This window comes from Eschscholzia californica, unplaced genomic scaffold, assembly GCF_041429995.1.
Source record: "Eschscholzia californica isolate CP2 unplaced genomic scaffold, dmEscCali1.0.p SCAF_4, whole genome shotgun sequence".
In the NCBI taxonomy this organism is placed as follows: domain Eukaryota; kingdom Viridiplantae; phylum Streptophyta; class Magnoliopsida; order Ranunculales; family Papaveraceae; genus Eschscholzia; species Eschscholzia californica.
In genome coordinates, this window is record NW_028238461.1 from 52,356,792 (window position 1) to 52,373,056 (window position 16,265).

General features: G+C 36.6%; 3 protein-coding genes and 1 pseudogene across 4 annotated transcripts in view; all 4 read left to right on the forward strand.

Moving 5' to 3' along the window:
- The first annotated feature begins 160 nt into the window (after positions 1-160).
- On the forward strand, positions 161-3,054 carry LOC147545967 (Chaperone DnaJ-domain superfamily protein). The gene is made up of 3 exons (XM_086673831.1): positions 161-700; positions 2,095-2,163; positions 2,259-3,054. The coding sequence occupies exons 1-3, from the start codon at positions 458-460 to the stop codon at positions 2,901-2,903; spliced, it is 957 nt and encodes a 318-aa protein (XP_086529957.1). The 5' UTR covers positions 161-457; the 3' UTR covers positions 2,904-3,054.
- A 990-nt stretch (positions 3,055-4,044) lies between these two features.
- Positions 4,045-8,412, forward strand: LOC147545968 (Leucine-rich repeat protein kinase family protein). Of its 2 annotated transcripts, XM_086673830.1 has the most exons (7): positions 4,485-4,723; positions 4,831-6,538; positions 6,631-6,764; positions 6,878-7,118; positions 7,283-7,538; positions 7,629-7,740; positions 7,867-8,412. In XM_086673830.1, the coding sequence occupies exons 2-7, from the start codon at positions 5,182-5,184 to the stop codon at positions 8,131-8,133; spliced, it is 2,367 nt and encodes a 788-aa protein (XP_086529956.1). In that variant the 5' UTR covers positions 4,485-4,723; positions 4,831-5,181; the 3' UTR covers positions 8,134-8,412. The 2 variants fall into 2 exon arrangements, with proteins under 2 accessions (XP_086529955.1, XP_086529956.1); XM_086673829.1 differs by having other exon boundaries at positions 4,045-6,538.
- A 4,875-nt stretch (positions 8,413-13,287) lies between these two features.
- Positions 13,288-14,930, forward strand: LOC147545969 (phosphoserine aminotransferase 2, chloroplastic-like; annotated as a pseudogene).
- A 578-nt stretch (positions 14,931-15,508) lies between these two features.
- Positions 15,509-16,265, forward strand: part of LBD20 (LOB domain-containing protein 20) — a 2,296-nt gene continuing 1,539 nt past the window's right edge. Inside the window, exon 1 of the mRNA XM_086635882.1 lies at positions 15,509-15,525. Within this exon, the coding sequence (XP_086492008.1) occupies positions 15,509-15,525 (17 nt within the window). The remainder of the gene's footprint in view (positions 15,526-16,265) is intronic.

A 16,265-nucleotide genomic window follows, 5' to 3' on the forward strand; every position in this document is an offset into this window, starting at 1 on the left:
CAATGTTTTTTTAAATGTTACTATTCTTTCACATATACTCTCTAAATTTTCTCTCAAATTCAACAATCCTTTCTGAAGTATCACTTATATAGCTCAGTGAACTAAATTGTCTGAATTTATCTTCATCAATTATTATTATTTTTTCTTTTGAATTGTTCAGCGTGCTTCGAATCTTTGACTTATATACCTCTTACCACTCCATCCAAGAGTTGTTGGCACCTTCATCAATTATTCATATCTTGTAGCTCTCTTGGATAATAGTAGCCGCCATTTCCATGTGGTGAAGACAAAAATCTCAATTACCTCATGGAAGACCGTTTGATCGATTTTCTCGAGATCAATTATGTAATGGTTCTAATAGTATCAGACGGTGGAGTAGTATCTCCACTTTTTGGAGGGGAGAGAGAGGGGGAGGGAGGGAGGGAGGGAGGGAGGGAGGGGTTAGAATGCCTGAAAAATGCAGGCACTTCTCTTGCCATTGGGGTCAACAACAGCCTCTACGAACCTCATATTAGGGCAAAGTGTTGGTTATCTCCGCCAATTCCCGTTGAGTCTTCACCGTCGTAGACGTAGTAACAAGCTGTTGGCAGTAACATCGGCGGCAGTTAACAGGGAACAAGACCATTACGCCGTGCTCGGCGTCCCTTCCGCTGCTTCTTCCACTGACATCAAAACTGCTTATCGTACTCTTGCCCGGAAGGTAAGAGATCTCTTGCCCTTACTCTTCTTTCTAAATTCTAACTCTTCTGCCCAGAAAGGGGGTTTTCATGATAAGGTTTCCTATCGAAAGTAAGTGTTTGAAAGTCATCACTAAATCCTTTGAGTTAGAATTAGGGGTTTTTGGTCTCCTACATGAATACATATCGATGAGAAATATAGGTGACTTAAAACAAATCCCTGATAGGTTGGCCAGTTAGAAACACTTTCGACTTGCTAAACTCAATAAAATTTGAGTCTAGTGTTAGCTTGAGCTGTTCTAACTTCGTTTTTCATACAAGGTGAAATTGACTTGAACTTGGATGTCTCCGTTCACACCCTAAAAAGGGTTAAACTTTGTTACGCAATCAGTTCCCTACTTAAGCTTAGATTAGAATTTAGAAGGATAAACTACATTTTTTGCTGCCTGCCTAACAAATAAGGCCAAATATTGTAAAAAAAACCGTTAGAGACGTGTCTCGAAGCGAGGTGGTTACCTCATGCGTTGAGGCATACATAATTGAACCCGAGAGTCAAATGCGTGCATCTGAAGTACTTTTGAGTTGTTGGACAACATAATAAACATTAGTATTTTTGTTTACTTAACACTTAAAACCCTATAAAATGGTAGTAAAGTAGAAAAACTACGTTGTTTATGTTTTTACATAATTGAAGTCATTTTCTTTAGACAAAAATAGTTCACGCCTTTTAAGCATCGAGACGTACGCCTTCACCTTGCCTTGTGAGAGCAAACTGCCTTGAGGCCGCTATTTAAAACATTGAATAAGGCCATCGGATGTCTATAAAATTGACGATTGGATGGATGCCCAATCCTTGGATATGCTTTCAATTGAAATGTGTGCAGTGCATTAGTCCATTTCACGACAGAAACTGTTTAAATAAAGACCTAAGTAGCCTTACAGGGTAGGGCTTGCCTATTGTGCTTAAGCGAATATTAGCATGAGAATCCACCGGTAGTCAATGGGAAATACAGTAGTAAAAATGAATATAATTAGTTATTCGCATACTGGTATATATTTGTCGATATTGTTTGCCATGGTATATGCGCAGAAGATCTATTATTTGTCTGTGGATATTGTGATCACTCGTGATGCAGCAGATTGATTTTATGATAAGACATGCAAAGATTTTGAGGATGCCCTACACGAGATTGATGTCTCAGCAATTTAACTTTCCAATAATCCTTTTAGTTTATTGCACATATTTCAGTTATATAAGTTTATACTGTCTTAAGTTTGCTGTACCTGTCGGTATTTCTTTATGAAGTCTTACTGACAGCCGTGGCAGTATGACCTGATCCCACTTAGTCACGGAGTCCTGATTCTTATTAGGTGATGCTAACGATTTTCCTACTTTTTACTCTTCTGGTGATTCCAGTATCATCCTGATGTTTGCAAGGATTCACAATCTGGAGAGAGATTCAAGAGCATTCGACTTGCATATGATGTGAGCATCCTTGACTTCATTAACGTCATTACAGTTTGACTTCAAAATCTAATTATGTTACTTTCTTTTTTGGTTGCTTGATCCATCTCCAACAGGTACTGTCGGACGAGGAAACAAGAAACCAGTATGACCGTGCACTTAAACACAAGAATGATTCTCGAAACTCATGGAAGCGTAGGTCAACCTACAATAACTCAGAATATGATGAAGAAGGAATCAGAATTTACAGATGGGCAAATTTGAGACGGCAAATGCGGCGTGAAAAGTACTATCAACAGTATGAAGCGACCAAATGGAATTCTTCCTCATTTAATGAAACAGATGTAGAAGAAGAAGATGAAGAAGATGAAGAAGAAGAGGCCTCATCTGACGAAGACAGAGGTTCCTTCAGTGAGGTCCTAAGATTTGCATTCTTCACCTTGTTTTTCATGCATACATTTGGGGCTCAAGTATCTTTATCTCTCTGCTGCTTTGCCACGTTGATCGACAAGAAGTTAGATGCTGGATACAAAGTGGGGTATCTAATTGCATGGATTATGGGCGGCAGAGATGGGATTTTGCTTACACTTTGTCTCTCGTTTGCAAGTTGGCTATGCGGAAAAACCAGTAGTAGTCTCGTTGCTGTTGTGGTGGTTGCAATGTGGGTTGGGACAAGCCTTGCAAGATTTGCTCCACTTCCACAAGGTGCTCTTCTTACCCTTCTTTATATGTCTGTTAAACTACAAGGTGATTTAAACTGATGATTCGTACTAATTCGACTTCTTTCCTGTGATTTGTTAAACCGTTTTTTTCATCCTTTTTTCTGTTGTTGTACATATCTCTAGTCTCTTAAATATACAAGTTAACTCCAATATAATATTGAAATGAAGCAATTATATCATGGTTCATTAATCTTTCGGTAACAATTCAAACTTTTTTTTTTCTATATTTCCCATAGATATAGGGCCATAGGGGCCTGGTTCAATGTGAAAGTTTGTTTGTACCCTTCTTACCTACCTACTTTCTGCTAAGCTAGAATTGTCGGCACGAGAGACTTTTCCAAGAAGAAAAGAATATTATCTGATTTGATTTCATTTGTATTAGCACTTAATCAGAAAAGTAGGATAGATTAGAAGGACATAAAGAGATGGTCAAAGATTGGTTAGTATAAAGAAATGCTTCATTTTCTCAAATTCAGTTCCATAGAATCATAAGTTAATCATTTTGCTTGTAACTTTATTATCCTCGTACAAAATTTTCATAAACTAGTCTTTAGTATTTTTATCCAACATTTTTTATATCTGAAGTTATGATTGCAATTCATTTGAAATGAATTATGGTTCAAATGGCCCCTTAATGGACTCAATTAGATGTCCTCTTAGAAAAGAAAATTGGGTACTATACTTTACAAATTTTGGAAGATGACTTCTTTTAATGGGAGTATGGGTTATATAGTTGTTCAAAAGGTTTGATTGATCCGACAAGACATATCTGTGTCGTATTTGCTCACGGGAAGTGTTGATTCAGATAACGAGGACGATAACATTTTATGTATTTTAAAGAGGAACCATACTAGTTTTTTTTGTTGAAATTACTAGTTTTTGGTAGAGAACGAGATAGGCACTTATAAAATATCAATGGTGATATTCTGCCCGCACACATCATCTTGAGCGGCTTATGTGGATGGGAGAATAAATAGAAGATACGAATTTCACTTCTTTCTCTAAATCATGCTCGTCTACCTAACTCAATTAAGATTTTGTCCGTCTAAGAGTAGGACATAATGATTTTCTTGTACAAAAAAAATGCGAAATTTGCGAATTTGGTCCAAAGAACTACGGATTGTAATATCCTCTTGAATGTATATATCTATAACTATCCTAAACTCGATAAACAAATTATAAATTTGAAGTATGTATGTTGAGATTAAATCCTCAAAGAGATAGAAGATTAGGTCCCCATTAAACCTAATCTTTCTCTTTATTTAAATAATTTAGAAAGGTAGCAAAATCACCCGCCAAAAAAAGCAAATTCAGCAAGAGGGGCCACTGAAAGTATGAAACGTGAAGAAAAGCTCCAAAGCCACCAAAACACAGAAAGTGAAACCCCACCACCACCACCACCATCACATTCACCACATCTCTCTGCTACAAATAAAAGAGAAAAAGACAATCAAAATTCCCCTTCTTTTTCTTCTTTTTATTTTGTCTTGATTTTTAGTTGAAGTGATATTTTCCATTACCAAATATAATTCAATAATGTTCTACCATCTTAATCATAATATTAATGAAAAGTGAGTGATGAAGTTGATGTATGTATAAAGTTGTATTAATATTCTTCTTGAAGAATCTTTCTTTTTTTGCTTTTCTTCACATCCAACAATGGCGTTGGCTTCTCTTTCAGAAAAAGAATTATGAGATTATTAGTGGAAACGTGACCATAAATTGTCTTCTTTCGGTTTCTCATTTCCCCCCAACTCTATCAATTTCCAGCTTGATTTCTTTTGGACTACATTCCTTGGTTACCCCAATCCCTTGCTGCTTTTTAACCCATTCTCTCTTTCTCTCTCTATAACTCCATGGTAACAATTTGATTTTTTTTTTTAATATCTTTTGTGTTGTACTAGGGCAAGAGAGACATTGTCACTGGTCACAAGCTCCAAACTAAGCTTTGTCTTTCTTGTTTTAGTAGTGTTTCTGTGGTCTTGGGAAGCTGACCTCCACAGTGAGGGAGACTAATAGTAAAGTGAGAGGGACTTCTCACCTTCAACAACAGAGAGAAAGAATGAGAGTGAAAGCTTGTTTAACTTGTTTAATGGAGTTTTTGCAACGTGGGTCAGTCTCCTTTTTCCATTTTGAATCCCCTTAAGCCCTCCTCCTCACCAAACTGTCTAGAGAGAGAGCTTGTTTAATGGAGTTTTTGCAACTTGGGTGAGTCTCCTTTCTCCATTTTGATTCTCCTTAAGCCCCCCTCCTTCCCACCAAACCATTCTTCTAGAGAGAGAGAGAGAGAGAAGTTCTGTTCACATTGCTGAGTATTATGGTCATGGCTGCACAAAGAATCTATATTCCAATCATTCTTCTTGTTTTCTTCATCTTTTCTTTTCCACTCCCTTCTTATACAAAACACTTACCATCTTCTCAAACCCAAACCCTCTTAAGAATCCAAAAACTTCTCAACTTCCCACTTGTATTAAGCAGTTGGAATCATACCACAGATTTCTGCAACATTGAACCAACTCAATCTCTAACTGTTGTTTGTTATGAAAAAAGTATAACCCAACTCCATATTTTTGGGGACAAAGGAACTCCCTCACTACCCCAAAATTTCTCACTTCAATCCTTTTTCACTACACTTGTTGGCTTACCCACATTGAAAGTTCTCTCTCTAGTTTCTCTTGGGTTATGGGGTGCCCTTCCTCCTGAAATTTCTCATCTATCTTCACTTGAAATTCTCAATTTAAGCTCAAATTACTTTTATGGTGAAATCCCTCAAGAAACTTCATCTTTGGGTAACCTTCAAACTCTTATATTTGATAATAATTTGTTTAGTGGTCATGTCCCTGATTGGCTTGCTGATCTTCCAGTTTTGACTGTTCTAAGTTTAAAGAACAATTCATTTACTGGGTCTTTGCCAATCTCTTTCAGTTCTTTAGAAAATCTTAGAGTTCTTGCACTTTCGATGAATCGTTTATCGGGCGAAGTTCCTGATCTTACTAGTTTGACAAATCTTCAAGTTTTGGATTTGGAAGATAACTATTTTGGGCCTAAGTTTCCTAGTTTGGGGAGAAAATTGGTTACTCTGGTTTTGAGGAAGAACAGGTTTAGTTCTGCCATTAAAGCTAATGAAATAAGCTCTTATTATCAGCTCAAACGATTCGATGTTTCTTTCAACAGATTTGTAGGACCATTTCCATCAGCATTATTATCTCTGCCTTCAATCACATACCTTAATATTGCTGGAAACAGATTTACAGGAATGCTTATGGAAAACATGTCCTGTAATTCAGAACTTGGGTTTGTCGATTTATCATCGAATCTTTTGATTGGAAGATTACCTACTTGCTTGTTATCAAGTCCTAAAAACAAAATTGTTCGATATAGTAGGAATTGTCTAGAAACTGGGGATCAGAATCAACATCCATATTTCTTCTGCAGAAATGAAGCTCTAGCTGTTGGAATTTTACCCTCTAAACAGAAACATCAAAGGAGAGCGGCAAAGTTAGTGCTTGCATTGACCACGGTCGGAGTTTTGGCCGGATTTGTACTTATTTTTCTGATAATTTTCTTCTTTGTGAGGAAAGAAAACGTAATGAGAAAAGCGAAAACACCGCCAACGAGATTAATCAAAGAGAATGTTTCATCTGGTTATACCTCAAAACTACTCTCAGATGCAAGTAAGCATTCACTTTTCGTATATTCTGAAATTCTGAATCAAATGATACTAAATTCTCAACTTAGGGTAACAATATTCGATGTCTTCGTGAAGGGTATATATCTCAAACAATGAGACTAGGAGCACTTGGTCTTCCAAATTATCGAGCATTTTCTCTGGAGGAACTCGAAGAAGCTACAAATAATTTCGATTCATCAGCTTTCCTAGGCGAAGGTGCTCATGGCCAGGTCCATATCTCCTATCTCTTCTTGTCAAAATAGTACTAATTTATCGATTTGAGATAGTGTTGGGCATTCATTTGAACTTTAGAGATGTATGTGTTCTTCTATTGTGAGTTCAGATGTACAGAGGGAAGCTAAGGAATGATTCTTTTGTTGCTATTAGATGTTTGAAAGTGAAAGGCAGGCGGAACACTCAGAGCTTTATGCATCATATTGAACTGATTTCGAAACTTAGACATCACCATTTGGTTAGCTCTATTGGACACTGTTTTGAGTGTTATCTTGATGATTCAAGTGTCAGCCGAATATTTCTCGTCTTCGAATACGTACCAAATGGAACACTCCGAAGTCATATCACTGGTATATGGATCTTCTATAAGAACCATTGTCATTCTCTCTCTCTCTCTCTCTCTCTCTCTCTCTCTCTCTCTCTCTCTCTCTCTCTCTCTCTCTCTCTCTCTCTCTCTCTCTCTCTCTCTATACATCTATCTACGTATATGGTCACTTGACACTTCTTCCTGCAGATGGATTTGCAGGACAAAGACTAACTTGGGCACAGAGGATAGGAGCAATGGTTGGAGTAGCAAAGGGCATACAATATCTTCACAGTGGAATTGTTCCTGGTGTCTTTTCAAATAATCTAAAAATAACAGACATTCTGTTGGATCGAAGCCTTGTTGCGAAAATCAGCAGCTATAATCTTCCATTATTAGCTGAAAATGTCCGAAAGGTGGGCAAAGTTTCTTCTAGTGGATCAAAAGAACATAACCTTCCTGGAAGGTTCGAAACCCTTTAACTCAATATCTAGTTACATAGCGATTTTGACTATTTAAGTAACACTTTCGAGTTTGTTGATAACTTGGTGTGCAGGAAAAAGGATGAAGATAAGATCGACGTCTATGATTTTGGAGTAATCCTACTAGAAATCATTATAGGAAGGTCAATCACAACGCCGTATGAGTTGGAAAACTCAAAAGATGAGGTACGAGTCTTGCAACATCCGAAAATGAAGGCGAAAAGTGAACCGATCTTTAAGATGAGAGTGATTATCAACTTTGTTCAAATTACTGTGTGGGTTTTGAACCATGATTTTATTTATTTTATGCAGTTACAAGTAGGTGTTATGGGAGATGAAGATGCTCGAAGAAGAATAGTTGATTCGACTGTTGGTGAGGGATGTTCTGATGAATCATTGAAGACAGTAATGGATATCTGTTATAAGACTCTGTCAGATGAACCCACTGAGAGACCTTCTATTGAGGATGTTCTGTGGAACTTGCAATTTGCAGCTCAAGTCCAGGAAGACTGGACCGGGGATTCTGGGAGCAACAAAGAGTCACCTACCCAACCACCATCTCTGCAACTGACTTCCTAGTAGAATATGAAACTTGCATTCAAGTGGAAAGTGATGCTTGAAAGTTCTGTACTGGCGTAAACTTGCGACCTGGTAGTTAGGGTGGAGGTCTTGGGTGGAGGTCTTGGGTGGAGATCATTGGCCTGGGAAGGTTTCCGGCCAGTGTCTGCCGATGTGTGTGTGTGTGTCCACAAAACAAAACGGTCTCAATGTAACAAACAAATCTAAAAGCTCTTAAAAACGAACAACCAATGTCGAGAACTTGGCATGAAAATACATGTGAACAGCTTCATTTCCTAATTTCTCTAAGCAACTTTAGTTTAAGTGAAATATAAGAATTTGATATTCATACGAATTATTTTAACTTTAAATGCAAAAAGAAAAAAGAACACATGGAAAGTATCGACGCGTAATTTGAGGAAACCATATCAGTTCCTTGAATTATTTTAGTCGGCTGCCCAGGTCTGCTCCACTAACTCACGAACTTTCCTATTGTACTCACGTTTGTTCTCACTGAACATTCGTGCTACCTCCGGATTCGCAGGGGAATTTAGGTTTGGATAATAAATCAAGGACTGAGATGAAAGAAACAGGAAGCACATAAATATTATGTCAAATTAGATATAAGTTTGCCTAGTTTCATGCTCCGACCTGCTAGAAGTTGGAAGTTTCTTAACAAGCAAATGGTATCGGACACAAGGATTTCTTTGGATCGATAAGTTTGTTTTTCACTATAGTACCAAAAGAAGACACACCTGAATAGAATTTAGTATAGCCGCAACATCATAAGCGGGTCTCCATTGGTTCTGCAAAATATTTACACAAATATTTCCATCTGCATAGACTGACCAATTCACAAACACAGTTTAAGCGGAAACCGTATAAAAATTATCATCAAAGTAACATAATTAGGTTCATAAAGCACGACTAGAAACTAAGTACTTTTAATGGAGAAAAACATAGGAAAGTATTCAGATTGTGAACATACTATTTGGGTGAAACATCCGAGAAATGAGTCGAACTGTTGGAGACTTCTCAGGGTAATCCTCTATGAACTGCAGTGTCAATTTAAACGTACCTAGGATGACACAGAGAAGATTTAGATACTAAACAATATTGAAATATTAAAAGATCAATGTGATTATCGAATTTGAAATGCTTAAGGAATAAGTTTGTTGATAATTATCTTACTCCTTCAAACCGTTCTTCAAATCCCAAACAATAGCGGAGAGCCGATAGTGTAACAGATAAAAATCGCGATTTAAACTAATAACTAAAGTATCATCGTAGCGAAACAAGAGTAAAATTTTCAACATTAACAACCAAGAACTAAAATCCACTTTCAATCTAAGTCAAATAACATAACCACTCTTTCCGTCTCGTTTTTCATTTAAACAACATAAAAGAAATCATACTAGAATGAAATATAATCCCTCAAAAGCTAATTGGTTCCTCTATCCACCATTTTTTGACTAGTACTAGATACAAATATTCCTTCATGATTTTGAGTGATTTTTAGTCTATACCTTCACTTTTGAAAGACCAAATTCCATATAGTTTTCACAGAGAAAGAAAACAAAATCAATCAACCCAACATTAAAACCATAAATTTAAAGAGATCGTAATGGGAGACATGGTAACATGGGTTGCTGACGAAGCCCAAGTCAAAAAGCTCGACTAATGAGATACGTGGAGAATATTAGGCGGATCGAGAATACGAGATCCGACGATTAAGAAAAGTCCGGATGTACTTGAAGATATTCAGAGATATTGCAGAATATATGAAGATACAAAAGATATAGTTTCATATATTCAAGATATCTCTTATAATTGTATTTAGAGAAATATTGTATTCTTTCCTAAGTTTAGTTAGGAAACTTAGGAAACTAGAAAACCCGAATCACTCTATAAGTATGAGTTGGGTTATAGAATTTAAATCATCGAGTTATGTCTGACCAATGTAACCGATCAAACCCACATACAATTGTATGTGGTGAATTATAATAAAGAAGTTGTTCTCCGTGGATGTAGGTCTTGAGTATTCGACCGAACCACGTTAAATTATCGTGTCATTACTTTATATCCATACCTCCGATTATTATATAATCGTGAATTTAACATCGACAAAGCCAGAAATAAAATGCAAATAAACTGGGAAGCGTGAGGCGGAGAACCAAGATTGGTTTAAAATATGGGCACAATCGGATGCTCCGCACTCCAACTTTTAGGTTCAATAGATTTCTCTTGTAGACACACTAGGAAGCTTTTGAAGTCTAGATAACAAACATACTAGAATGTTCTCGATCATGTATTCTAGACATACTAGAGTACCTTCGGTCCGATGCTCTTGATTTCAATCTTCTGGATTAAGGTTTATATTCGAGACACACTTGAAATGCTTAATATTTCAGAAGAGAATGAGAGCCTGAAAGTAGTCCTCTGCGATTCCCACTGAAGTGTTATTCTAGACACACTAGAATATTGTTGACTTTCTCCATTAAGTCATAATTTTCTCCTAATGTTGAATGCATACGAGAAAATAGAATGAGATTTGGAGTTTTTTGGGTTCAATTGATAGGAATTGAATAAATGTTAGTATTTGGCACGTGTCTGTCCACTTTAGGGACGTGTTGGTTCGAAAAAAGGCAAAATTTCATGATAAACATGACAGTTGGCTTGATTTAACCGTCGTCTATAATATGAGCCGTTATATCAGTAAGAAAATGGCGGAAAAAATGCATCTCGTTGGAGCTAAATAAGTCTACCAAAAGAATCGGGAAGAAAAAAGAATCTAGTCGTTGATCAGGCCGGTTTGGGACCTTCTAGAACTAATGTGGATCGTTAGATATGGGCGTTTCATCTTTGCCAAACGCTTCCTGACTTAACTATCACGTGTTGCCAATTGGTCCCCAATTTTATGGAACTCGGTTAATTTTGACTATTTTTCATGCAAACTTCAAACTTGAACATCTCATTCATCCGGAATTAGATTAGACTTTAGAGTAATTATTGGTTCTAGACTGAAGAGTTCAACGAGAGGAACGCAATGACGTACATTTTAACGTTGTTGTTTATATTAATATCGAGCCATAAATATAAGGGTTATTTCCCAAGTGGCCCCTAGTTTATGACTAGCTTCCCGCGTAGCCCCTTAGTTTATCAAAAATACCTAAATGACTCCCTTTTTCAGTTACCATCACATGTCCGTTAGAGTCAGATTTTAAATTCCAAACTTACCCTTCTTTTATTTCTTTCAACAACTCTCTCTCTCTCTCTCATCATCTCCTTCTCTAGCTGTTTAACTAGTTTATCTTCCACCGTTGCTTCTCTCTCTAAAAAATTTCATCTCTCTTCCACTACAGTAAACATCACACATCACACATCAAACAAGAACCATCTATAAGAAACATTAGCTATTTAACCAGTTCTGTTAATAGGAACCTGTATTTATCATTCAACAAAGAGAGAAAGAAGGTGGGGAGAATAAAATGAAGATAACTAGAGAGGGAAAGAGAAGATTACATGGAAGGTATAAGTGGTGGTGATGGGTGAAATCGACTGGTACTCCATTGATGTCGCTCAATAACGAGACGTTAATCAAACAAAATCGCGCACAACACCGCATATCTCTCTCTCATCATCTCTTTTCCAGATTGGCAATGAGTGGAGAGGGTATGTACATTATATTCTTGGTTGCTAGTTGCACCTTCTCGCATGTGGGACTATTCTCACAACCCTTGTTTCCTTTCCGTCTTAACCTCTTTATTTTTATATATTTAACTAACCCTAATTAGAATCAATCAGTCACCGAAGTTAGAACAACCAAGAAAACCCTTTTTTTTCTTCCTTTCAGATTAGGGGCATGAGAGATATGTTGAACAATATTTGGAGTTCTAACGACGATTATGCCGGAATCCATTTCAAAATTCCAACTCTCGGACGCCATCGTCTCTCTTCTTATTCTTGAGAACTAGAACCGACATACATTAGACCAACTACAACCGGTGGGAGGCTGAGGCCCTTAATTTGAATTAAGGACCCTTCCCCACCGGGTGGAGAGGCTCCAACCACAGTCGGCCCTTATTAAGGGTCGGCTGAACATCCCCAACATGACCGTTGGGAGCCCAAAGGTCATGTTGGGATCACATCCAACGGTCATTTTTTTTCTTTTTTTTTAAATAAAATAAAATTAAAAAATAGTTATTTTGATTAACTTTTATTTTTGCTCCCCAACGGTCATGTAGGGGATCACATCCAACGGTCATTTTTTTTCCTGTTTTTAACAAAATACAATTAAAAAATAGTTAATTTGATTAACTTTTTTTTTTTAAATCTAACAAAATTCACAGAATCATTTTTTTTAAATTTAAAAAATCACACATTTTTAAAGTCCGACGTGTCGGTTCCCGAATAATTTTTCAACCTTAGAAAAATATATTGTTTCAAAAATAGTTAGAACAAGTGTTTCGTGCATACACAAGTTCTTCGTACACCCACAAAAAACCCACACACGCGTTTCCCACATACACATATTAAGGGCCCCAAGAGCATCTGTGGTTGGAGCTGAATTTCAGGGGCTGAGCTGAGGCCCTTAAATTTGAATGAAAAAGTGGTTTTAAGGGCCTGGGACAACCCCTGGTTGGAGTTGCTTTTAGTCAGAGAGTTTAGAGAGAGAAAGAGAGATATTTAAGTGCCATTTTCTGTGGGTTTTAATTCTAGAGAGTTTTTAGAAAGCAAAAGAAGAGTTTTAGAGAGATAAAAAGTTATTAGAGCATCTCCAATGCATGACTCAATCTTAAAATCTTAAGCGACACTTAAGATTTTAGAAAAAAAAACCTCTTCAATACAAAACTCAATTGAGATCTTAAGATGATGTGGAAGCAATTAATTTAAAGATATCTCAATTTCTTTTTTTTTGAGAATTTGATTACGGTCTACGTTAGTCGTTACAAGGCATTGATGCATCATGAAAAGGAAGATCATTATATATTTTCTTTGCCCATCCATCTTGGATCAAATCAAAATAAATCAATAATCAAAGGACCTCAAGAGAAACCAAAGATATTTCCGAAATACTTCCACTTGGTCCAATCAGATTTTTGGGTCATATGTTACAGTTGTCTAGAAATACCCTGAATCTTTTATAAGATTCCTAATGAGATAAACAAAATAAAGGTCATTTTCGTCTTTTTCACAAGATTCATCACCAACTTCTCATCTTCCTATATAAACAGACTCTTCCAAACTTCCATTTGCTGAATCTCTTCTTTGTCGGCAAAATTTGTTTTTTTCTCTCTCAAGAAAAATGGCAATGGCAGCTTCATCCAATTCCCTTCTCCTTAGAAACCCTAATAACAGTATCTCAAATCAATTCTCCTTCAAAAACTCAATCTCCAAAATCACATTACCTTCTACTAACAGAATCTTCATGATCTCTAATTCAAACAAACCAATCTCAATCACATGTTCTACCCAAGTTGAAGATCGATCATCTACCAATTCAATACCCCAATCTCAAGATCGAGTTTTCAATTTCGCAGCTGGTCCAGCAACTCTTCCTGAAAATGTTCTATTAAAAGCCCAATCTGAACTTTACAATTGGAGAAATTGTGGTATGAGCGTCATGGAAATGAGTCATAGAGGTAAAGATTTTGTTTCAATTATTGAAAAAGCAGAATCAGATCTACGTACCCTTTTGAATATTTCTTCAGATTATTCAGTTTTGTTTTTACAAGGTGGTGCTACTACCCAATTTGCTGCTATTCCTTTAAATTTATGTAACCCTAATGATTCTGTTGATTATGTTGTTACTGGATCTTGGGGTGATAAAGCTTTTAAAGAAGCTCAAAAGTATTGTAACCCTAATTTAATTTGGTCTGGGAAATCTGAAAAGTATACAAAAATCCCATCTTTTGATGATTTAGAACAAACCCTAGATGCTAAGTATTTGCATATTTGTGCCAATGAGACAATTCATGGTGTTGAATTCAAAAATTATCCAGTACCCAAGAACAAAGATGGGATTTTGATTGCAGATATGTCTTCAAATTTCTGTTCTAAACCAGTTGATGTATCAAAATTTGGAATAATTTATGCCGGAGCTCAGAAAAATGTTGGTCCTTCAGGAGTTACAATTGTGATTATCAGGAAAGATCTTCTTGGAAATGCACAAAAAATCACACCTGTAATGCTTGATTACAAGATTCATGCCGATAACAATTCGCTTTATAATACTCCTCCTTGTTATGGAATTTATGTTTGTGGATTGGTTTTCGAAGATCTATTGAATCAAGGTGGGTTAGAGGAAGTTGAAAAGAAAAATATTAAGAAGGCAGAGATTCTTTATAACACTATTGATGGAAGTGGAGGTTTTTACAAATGCCCAGTGGAGAAATCGGTGAGATCGTTAATGAACGTCCCCGTTCACACTGGAAAAATCCGAGCTTGAAGGAGAGTTCATAAAGGAAGCTAGCAAAGAGAAGATGGTTCAATTAAAAGGTCATAGATCAGTTGGTGGAATGCGAGCTTCGATCTATAATGCAATGCCTTTAGCAGGAGTTGAGAAATTGGTTGATTTCATGAAGGATTTCCAAGTTAAGCATGCTTGATTTATGCAGGCAATTTGTTTTGAAAACTCATCTTGGTTTTGCTTTCAATTTTTGTTGCTTGGGTGTTTATTTCTTCTTGTTGATTTTGCATTTACCAAATAGGGTTTTTATTATAAGTTTGTGAAAAACGAAGATATTAAAATCAGCATAGTCGACGTACGTGTTAAATTCTGAATTTCAGCAATTGAAAGACATGGTCAAGTGGGTTTATAGGCTGAATCATCTCATTGTTAGGAACGACGGGTAGACACTGAATATAGGGACTTATTTTATGCACCAATTCAATGCCAAAATTAGCATCTGATATTGCAACAACATTAGCTAGCCTGTAGTCTTCCTTGATGATATTGGATATAGGCAACCTCACGTCTTATATTTGGTTTGGAATATAGCCTGAACTCGAAGTCCGATTGCTCCTACCTCAAGCCAAAGCCATATATAAATTGTGAGGTTGCCTCTTCATAAGTTATTGACTATATTTTCAATCTGTCACGAAAGACACCAAAGCCTTCTGCTACTTGGCTGACAAATCTAGCGGCTGAGTTGGTACAGAGAAAAAGTCGAACTCGCCCATGTTCTGTTTCTTCCAGTCGAGGCGATAAGTTGGTATATAAGGTCGCCCATTGTCTTTCAAAACTGTAACTAAGAGTTTAGATACATGTTCGGATTGCTATGATTTTAATAAATATTTTTTCATGAACTTATAATAACAAGCTAAATTTCATTCTAGCATTTTACAAGTATCCTAGCTTGTAGTATGAATGTAATTAAATGCTAGTTGGGTGACGATGAAATCTCTTACACTGTTAGTCAATATGATATGATAGTTTTGGGTTTTTATTGTTCTTGAAGTTTGTCTGCATAAACATAACTTATTCACTGAAACATAACTTATTCACATTTCATGAATATAGTTTTGTGTGGGAGGAAGGTTTTTAATTGAGAACCGAGGAGGAAAGTTTCCCTGCAATGTCATCTAAATCACCGTCTTCCATTTTCATGTGGTGATTTTCCATAGCGGGTTGGAATGAGGCCGGACGAGTAGCCCATGTGCACTCTTGTCATCAGATCGGGCAGATCAGACAAATTAGTACCTCAGACTACTAAGGTAGTTGGGCGGACTCGGGCAGATCAGACAAATTAGTACCTCAGACTACTAAGGTAGTTGGGCGGGACTCCGGCGATCACTTTACATAGTTTGAGTGCCATTGTTTGCGAACCGTACAACCAATTGGTTTTAAAAGGTTTTCTTTATATTTGTGCTAAGAAATACTAAGACGTCAAATATTCCAAAAAAATCCAAGGCACTCCAACTTCAACGTAAATTTGGGAATGCTATATAATTAGACAAAGAAAATGAAAACTTTTACAACTGACCACAATTAGACAAAGAAAAATGAAAACTTTTACAAAATTTGAGCCATTCATTTTGTGATCCGACTGTACTTGTCCATTTAGTGACTAACATTTCCACGTAAATATATACGTTCACAAACATACTATACTTGTCCACTTAGTGACTAGCATTTCCGCGTGTTTATATAT

What these genes read in the sequence shown, in the direction of transcription:
- LOC147545967 (XM_086673831.1), top strand. Translation starts at nt 458, where the DNA reads ATGCAGGCACTTCTCTTGCCATTGGGGTCAACAACAGCCTCTACGAAC. An exon ending in ATCGTACTCTTGCCCGGAAG is followed by an intron (nt 701 to 2,094) that starts GTAAGAGATCTC and finishes TGGTGATTCCAG; the next exon opens with TATCATCCTGATGTTTGCAA. An exon ending in GCATTCGACTTGCATATGAT is followed by an intron (nt 2,164 to 2,258) that starts GTGAGCATCCTT and finishes CATCTCCAACAG; the next exon opens with GTACTGTCGGACGAGGAAAC.
- LOC147545968 (XM_086673829.1), top strand. Translation starts at nt 5,182, where the DNA reads ATGGTCATGGCTGCACAAAGAATCTATATTCCAATCATTCTTCTTGTT. An exon ending in GCGAAGGTGCTCATGGCCAG is followed by an intron (nt 6,765 to 6,877) that starts GTCCATATCTCC and finishes TTGTGAGTTCAG; the next exon opens with ATGTACAGAGGGAAGCTAAG. An exon ending in TGGAAAACTCAAAAGATGAG is followed by an intron (nt 7,741 to 7,866) that starts GTACGAGTCTTG and finishes TATTTTATGCAG; the next exon opens with TTACAAGTAGGTGTTATGGG.